The 8,383-nt window shown below is 40.5% G+C and overlaps 1 protein-coding gene across 1 annotated transcript in view; it reads right to left on the bottom strand.

The window, feature by feature from the left end:
- Window positions 1-8,383, bottom strand: part of LOC107661333 (serine/Arginine-related protein 53-like) — a 151,133-nt gene that overhangs the window by 85,338 nt on the left and 57,412 nt on the right. The window contains exon 4 of the mRNA XM_016450854.1: window positions 4,077-4,117. Coding sequence (XP_016306340.1) covers window positions 4,077-4,117 — 41 coding nt within the window. The remainder of the gene's footprint in view (window positions 1-4,076; window positions 4,118-8,383) is intronic.

Raw genomic sequence — 8,383 nt, 5'->3', positions numbered from 1 at the left:
TGCAGAATACAGGCATTTTAATTATAAAGAAGCCTGGGGACTCCTATTGTGAAATGTCTATGCTTTACTATCACCGGCTGCTCATTTCAAAACGTGTGGGAGATAAAAAATGCACTTTTGCAACAGTCTACAACATATTACTGTATAAACACTAAATGCAAAATATTCATTGATTGCAAACTGCTCTGAAACCACGAACCTTTAGAATGCACAACAGCACCGTGTTTTGAGTTTTGAAATGTGTAGCACTTACATAAATTTAATTTAACCCAAGGTTTGCAATTCCTGTTTTTCCATCCCCAAATATACAGTATGACCTCTTAAAATAACAATTAAGACATATGTTACAGCATTTAAGATATTAACCACTGAATTGTTTTTTAGACTCTTTACTTTTTTATTCGCACACATGCTCCTAAATACATTTTGCAGTTCACGCTTATCTATTTCTAGTTGCAAATGCGAGTGAAGCGCTCACACTGTGTTTGTGAGAGTACACAGGCCTGTAAATAGTCATTTAACCCTATTGTTGAGAGAACTACAAAAAAGTTGAAGTCTCTTGAGGGCAGAATGACCTTTGCTAGTGTCTGTTCGTGTGTCATGTAGAGAGACTCTTTTCAAACAGACATATTGATTGCAGAGGGTTATGCATGTAATCTTCTTTTCAATAATTCACTGTGCTTTTATACAGCTGTAGATCAATGCATGCGCTCATAAACTCTCCTCCCCTTTCACTCTCTCCTCTGTCAAATCTCTCCTTCCATCAGCCCTGCTCAATCTGCCCTTTCATCATCTGTTCCCTCTACATCTGTCCATCTCTCTATCCTAATGAAGATGAGTTAATTGCACATTAACCTGCGACACACAGTCAAAATCAATAAAAATGGTTCATTCTCTAGAAATTGTGATATGGCTAACAGGATACTGAACTAATATAATAAAGCTTAATGAAATAGGCCCATGAATAGTGAAGGAAATCCAAGGTCTAATTCTAGTCGGCAAGTAATCATTTTGAACTATTTGCAAATACTATTTTAAACATACTTGTATGTGTTGTCATGGTTTCACTTCAGTTTGGACTATTACCCTGCCTGTATTTGTCACTATGGTAACTGATTTGATTTGCTATCATGTTCAGCTGTTTCACCTCGTTAGCCCTGTGTTTAAGCTCCTGTGTTTCCAGTTCTAGTTGTCCGGTCTCGTCTATGTTACATCTGTGTTGTGCTGAAATTACCCTGTGTTTGAATTGCCTGTGTGTGTTAGATTAAAGACTTTTTGAACCTTCATCTTCATATTTGTGCATTTATATATAGCGAATTCTGACAGAAGACCAGACTCCAAAAAACATTACTAGTGGCGAAAGTTTAGCTTTTTCCTTTTGTGTGTGTTGTTTGGACTTCATGATTTTTTTTTCTTTTTCCGTCACTATGGACATCCCTGCTGTGAGACTGTTGCTCCCTTGAGGAACATATGGAAGAGTTACTAAACCTCTCGAATTTAACATTGTACCCGGACAACTGCCTTTGTACCTTCCTGCACACCGGCCTGAACACCGCCACCAGAGTGCAGTTGTCCAGGGAAGGTCCTCAGGGAGCTTTATCGACTTCGTGGAGTGGGTGCAAATCGCCGCTCACCGTCGGAATGATCAACGAAGACACCAGCCCCACTCCCAACCCAGAGCCCAGCCAGAACCCCCCGCAGACAGAGAGCCCAAGCCGGCCATGATGTGTGAGCCAGCGCATGAAGGAGAGACTGAACGAAACATCGTCCCTGAGCCCGAGCGAGCCTCACAAGTCTGACCAGGTGTGTGAGCCGGCAACACCATCCATTGTCGGGGGAGTCAAAGTGGAGTACGAGGGTATGGAAAGGAGCCCCGCGGGGGTCTAATGCTATTTCATGCATGTTGAGTTATTTTCACAGTTAAAGTGTTGGATTCTCATGCTAAACATGGCCAAAGTTTCAAAAAATGATATGAATGTGGAATGGAGTATTTCTGTGTCAAATATACTCCTTCCGGTTTCGTACAAGTTTCGGAGGAGGGCACGGCCAAGCGGTGACCTGGATGATGGACCACGCAGAGACGATGGATATGGGGACAGTAAGTTAAACAGATGCAAACTCTGTATAATGCTTAAACCAGTGTTAATTTTGAATTTAAAGGGGGGGGGTCTAATGCTATTTCATGCATGTTGAGTTATTTTCACAGTTAAAGTGTTGGATTCTCATGCTAAACATGGCCAAAGTTTCAAAAAACGATATGAATGTGGAACGGAGTATTTCTGTGTCAAATATACTCCTTCCGGTTTCGTACAAGTTTCGGAGAGGTTTTTTCGAGCTTGGCTCTTTGTGACGTAATGAAGGGTGGAACTCCTTGTATGCGCATTTCTCCCGGAAGAGCGTACCCGTGCACACACATCGACCAGAGTGAGAGCAAGAGCGCGCCCATCAACGCGTTTCATTCGGCTGCACTGAACGGCACTCGCTCGAGAAGAATGTCTCCAAAGAAGTGTGTCTTTGGCTGTAAGGGAAAGATAACCTTGTTCAGCTTACCAAAGAACCCAGCATTATGTGAACAGTGGATGCAGTTTGTTTTTCTGGGGCAGTAAAGGAGTTTTGCAAGTGGGTTTGTTGACGAACGTTTTATAAACAAAACAAGGCCCAGTTCGGCGCTGGCTTTGCACATCGTTTGATACTGAAAGATGGAGCGGTCCCAGCTATAAAAGATATAGCTTTTCAGTTCTGAATCCGGTCATGATTCAGAACTGCAGACGGTAAGTGAAACCGCATCAAATGTCTGTGTTTTGTTGGCAATCGGTGCTCAAGTGCTCGTCACTGTTTAGCTCCACCCATCGGCACGCCTCCAGGAGCTCGGCTGTTTTCGGAGAGAATAGAAAAGTTGTATTTTTCTTTTATAAACATGATAAACATGATCGCTGATTCCGCTCAGCCTCTGTTCTCCGGAGCTCCCGCCTCCTCTGCTAACATCTGCCTGTCCATCTACCCAGTCTCCCATCAGCCACTCTGTTCCTCATTTGTCTCCTCTTAGTGGCGTGGATCCACCTCGGGCCTTCCGTGAGCCAGCTCCTCCTCGGCACGTGGATTCCCTTGCTTCGCCTCCGGCCGCTGATCCCGTCACTCCTCCTTGGCCCATCGCCCTGACTCCTCCACCCTCGCTCGAAATCCACATCACCACGGCTCCTCGCTCCAGCAAACGCCGCTGTGGATCGCTGTCCTGGCTGTGGCCTGGATCACCATCTGGCTCCCCCTGCTCCCGATCTTGAGAACGAATGAGTGGGAATATGTGATAAAGATTTGATTTGAGAATATAAGCATGATAATTGATAAGGATTAAGGTCAGGTGTGTCGAGTGACCCTTAAAGGGCCAGGCCTGTGTTTAATATTCAGGGTGTGGAGCTCAGGGAGGTGAGTGTACATTCAGAGAGTCAGGACCCTGCTGTGACCTCTCTCCATTATTCATCCCACAGAAAAAAAAGCAGAAATGGAAACGCGGTTCCACCCAGGAGGAGAAAAGCAGCCCTTTAACTCCAGTGCATGGCACTTTGACCCTGGATTAGAAAGGCTGCAGAAAACCCAGGAAATGTTGGACGTTACATTTTTAAACACTCCCTAGGGCTCATTTTAAGGGCCAACAGTGCGCCCTACATCCAGAGAGACGGAGGCAGGACAGTAGAAGAGGGAAGACACTGTGATCTCTCCAGATTTGTTCAGAGGTAACTGGAAACTGAACATCTTGAAGATACAGATCAAAACACACACTGCACTGGTGAATCTGTGTGTGAATACTGACTCAAAAAACATTTACAAACACACACTTCATCCTTACAGGGGGGAGAAATTATTTAACACCACACCTTTTAGTAAAAAAGACAAAAGCAAAACTAAAAAACGGAAGGGGACAAACGAAAGAGTGACAATTATGAAAACCCAGGCAATCATGTGGGAGTGAGAGAGAGACCTCAGAGTCTGTCTGACAGCTCAAGCTATTCAAAGGCAATTGTTGAACATTCATTCTGGATGCAGATAGAGAAAACACTGAAGGGGGAAAGAAGCAGAACTTACCAGATGTTCTAATCCAGCTTTGATGTTCCCTGTTTTCCTGCAACACAAGAACAAATTTGCTCCACTGTAAATAAAGCAAAGACAGCAAGCATCTCGTCACCCTGAGCTCCCACTCATTCGTCCTCCTCTCGTGAATCGCCCATAACCACTGTATTTTTAATTGATTTACTGTATTTATCCATACATGCTCACTGGGTTCCATGAGGGCAAGAGATTTCAAAAGAGCTTTTACTCCCTTTAAAATAATGACACATTACAAGAGAAAAGTGTTAGAGAGGAAATCAGAAATGCCACCGGTTAAAGACAGCTGGACTTCATTGGAATAATGATGCACACAGATGCTGTGTGGGTGTGTTTACATTAAATAACCATTGACTGTGTCTCATTAATTAATTGATACACATGTTCAAAGTATGGAACTTTGATAATACTTTGCAGTATTCATACAGAGTCTGATGTGTTTGAATACCTGACAAAATGTTTGAAAAAGAAGAATCATATATGGATTTTTTTATTTTTATTTTTTAAGGAATCACAGGAATAAATTACATTTTAAAATATATTACAATTGAACATAGTTATTTAAAATTGCAAGGATTTAAATAAGAAAATATGTAAAATTGTAGGATTGAATCATTATTGCAGTGATGAATATGTTCCTGGCATGTTGTATGTTTGGGAATCCAAGATGGCGCCGCGTATGGCTGCCTCAGTGTGGAGATCTCCGGTTGTTTTAATGTTTTTGTTAGTTTTTCCTGTCTGTTTTTCAAACACAATCAGTTTTACCAGGGATGAACTGCTGAACATTCGACAATACACACCATTACACAGTACACACACAAAGTCAGTTCACTGATGATTCAGTGATGTCATCATCCAGTTCAGATGATGCACGTCCTCCAACATGGTTGTTTGAGAAATGAAAAGCTACTCATGATTTATGCCAAGATTTATATTTGGTTTTAATAAATAACATTTAGTATTGTAAACATACAAAATACAGTGAATGGACAGAAAAGAACTAAAGGCCTCCAAACTAAAGCAAACAGAATAGGTGCTACAGAACTTACGGAATGTAACCAGGTAATGACAAAAAGATACAAAGATGATACTGTGGCAAACTGTGTGTGTGTTTGTGTTTGACAAAGAAGTGTGGTTAGGAAACCTGATGTTAACTAGCCTGTGGCAGCTCAGAAATGACTCCAGTAATCAGGGACACAAAAGCCCATGAGAAACCCACTCCACCCCCTCGCCCCTCCACAAACCCATCCATCCATCCATGCATCTCTCCGAGCAACCATTCACTACTAAAATTCTCTCACTTCCAAATGATTGCTTTTCTGGGGGGCCATTTCCATCTCAACAAGGAAAGACCAGCGCAAGCTAACAAATATCCGAATGTAAAACTCAAATGGGGCAGTATAGGGTTAGAGCACTGGCTCAAAATAAGTTACGGTGGTGACAGAGAGCTGTAATCTTTTAATGAAGAATAATTAGAGGTAAACCGTTCCTCACGAAATAAACAATCTCTCTTATCTTTCCTTTCCCCTCATCACACTAATTCTGTTTTCTTTTTATAATCACTTATTCAATTTCACAAGCGCTTATTATATTTGCACCCTCCCTCCGTCTCTCTATTTTTTTTGGTCATTTAGCGACTTCCCCAGTCTATGGCTAAATTACTGTATTCTTCTAATTGTATCTGTCTCTCTTTGGCACACGTCTGTGCTAAAAAAAAACAAAAAAAAACATCTAATTCAATTAGAAGCTTCAAACCAAATCCCAGCACTGCTGAGTGCAGACACAGGAAGACATTATCGGCAAATTAATATACATTTTTATTGAACTGGTACATCTTCACCTTTTCATTTTTTTAGCTTGATCTTTCTATTTTTTTTTATCTGTCCATTTCCTGCAGGTCTGCGGGGAGCACAGATTTTCATCCCTCTCGTTCCTCCCTGAACATGCTCGCATCGATTCCTGAATTTTACAGTGCAATATTAAATAATTAATATACTTGCCATGATTGATGTTTTGCCTTAGCCCAATATTACATTATCAATCAAACTCGGTTTAATGTAATAATATTGAAAATGTGTCAGGGGTTGTTTGGCTGGTTTACAATTTGCGCGAGAGATGCATGTTGTGAAGCGTTTTATATTGTTTTAATGGACAGTGGAGGAAGATGAAACTAGATCAGTGTTGACCTTGAGCTATGAATCCTACGAATCAGCTTATAATGACCTCATTCAGCATAAACCAACTCCAGCCAAAACACTGCTCAAGAACATCACTTCTGTGTGCTTCTGTGTCAGACATGTTATGTGCAGTTATTTTAAGCAAAAAATCAACACATTATACACTCAGAAAGCTGTCACATGGGGTGGTACCCTTGCAAAAGATACTAAAATGTACCATTTGAATACTAATATATACACGTTATTGTACTAATATGCACCCATTAGGATATAAATAAGGTACAAGGTTTTTTTCTCCATTTCTGTCACATGATGTGCCACTGTTGAAATGCACTTAACTTTCAGTAATTTATCGATATGACTGCATTGACTGACACCATCAGACGAGAACAAAAACTTGAACTGAATTAAGCTGGATGATGGCACTGTTGTTTTCTGTAGAGCTGCTTTACCGCTGAATCGTGTCCTGAAACACTGGCACTTATTGAACTGAATTGAGTCAGCATTGAACTGAATCGAGCTGAATAACAACATTGCTGTCTTTTGTAGAGCTGCCTATAGCTGATCGAATAACTTCACACTTTTACTGATCTGAACTAGCTTCAGCTAAATAATGGCACGACTGTCTTTTAGAGCTGCTTTACAGCAGAATCTGAACTGTCTCCATAGTTCCATAATTAGTGGCAAGCACCGAAGGTGCGTAGGCACCTATTGTATCTGTTGGCGTTCCTATTATTATTATTTTGAGGTTTTATATATATATATATAACTATATTTTAGTTTTAGGGAAAGTTATGTAATTTGGCACAAAGATAGAGGAAAGTCTCAACATTAACCATAGCAAGTTTGAAGTCTCTAACTCAAACACTCTAGCGCCACCAACAGTTCAAAGTTGCACTTATGTTTATGCTAATATCCTTTGAACCGTAAAATATAGACGGTAAATTCTTTTTTCCTCTGAATCCTTGGCCATGTCAAATAGACACCAAAATGTAAAATTCTATGGGTCAAGATTTTTTGCCATTTTTAATAGTTCGAAAAACCTACTTTTTCAAACTCATCCTAGACCGTTTGTCTGATTTGCACTAAAATTGGCTCAGATCAGCTTCAGACCATGCTGAAAAAAGTTATGAAATTCAAGTTGATTAGTTAAACCGTTCTCAAATAACATGTGAACGAATTTGAGGAAGAGCACGCAAAAATGGATGAGGCTATATCTCTACAATGGATTAGCATATTGAGACGAAACGTGGTGTGTGTTAAAATAGCCATGACCTGAGGCTACCAGCACAGTTTCGGCGCAGCGCCACCTAGTGGTCAGGATATATGAAAAATTACTATTGCTTATAACTTCTGAACAGTTTGGCCAAAAATCACAAAACTTTGTGGTTACTGTTTTGACAAATGTGTTTTTAGATTTCAGAAAATGTGAAACACCAAAATGTACGTCATTATTTAGTGAAAATCCTAGCCTTTGTCCAGCAAATATGCACAAATAAGATTTGAGACAGCTAGAGAGAAAGGTTTTAGGTGTCTGGACCATTGTACATGAATGACTACAGTTATGTTGTGGCCAATGTATGCTTTCATGGTATAGAAAAATTATTGTGAATATTCTACTAAACTTCCCCTTCTGTGTTCAACGAGGAAAAAAAAGAGAGAGAGAGAATACAGATTTAGAATGACACAAAGGTGAGTAAATGAGAGCTCTTCCAAATGATCCAAATGATCCAAATTCAAACTGAAACAGAATTTAAACAGGAACTGCAGTTCAAACTTCACCTTCAAAACTGAAACCCGACATAAAAGGGAAAGAGAGAGAGAACCTCAAAAACAAAGAGAGCTAATAAAGAAGAAATCGGTCAATGAACGAGGAGTCAGCATGGAGGACGGGAAAAAAATGTTCCCTCTCCATGGCTTCCCGTAAAGAGGTCATTATTTATCTCAACTTAATTAAGTAAAAGAGGACAAACAAGTCAAAGTGTTAACAGAGCTCGATGCAATGCCAGCCATTTGCTTACAGGTCAATAGTGCCAAATAGGAAACGTCTGACCAATCTGTCAAATACAAGAGGCCCTGACTGACGGGTGTGTGTGTGTGTGTGT

The sequence above is a fragment of the Sinocyclocheilus anshuiensis genome, unplaced genomic scaffold, assembly GCF_001515605.1.
Source record: "Sinocyclocheilus anshuiensis isolate Anshui unplaced genomic scaffold, SAMN03320099.WGS_v1.1 scaffold707, whole genome shotgun sequence".
Classification (NCBI taxonomy): Eukaryota; Metazoa; Chordata; class Actinopteri; order Cypriniformes; family Cyprinidae; genus Sinocyclocheilus; species Sinocyclocheilus anshuiensis.
The sequence above is the reverse complement of the archived record's forward strand: the minus strand, read 5'-3'. Positions and strand labels throughout refer to the sequence as shown.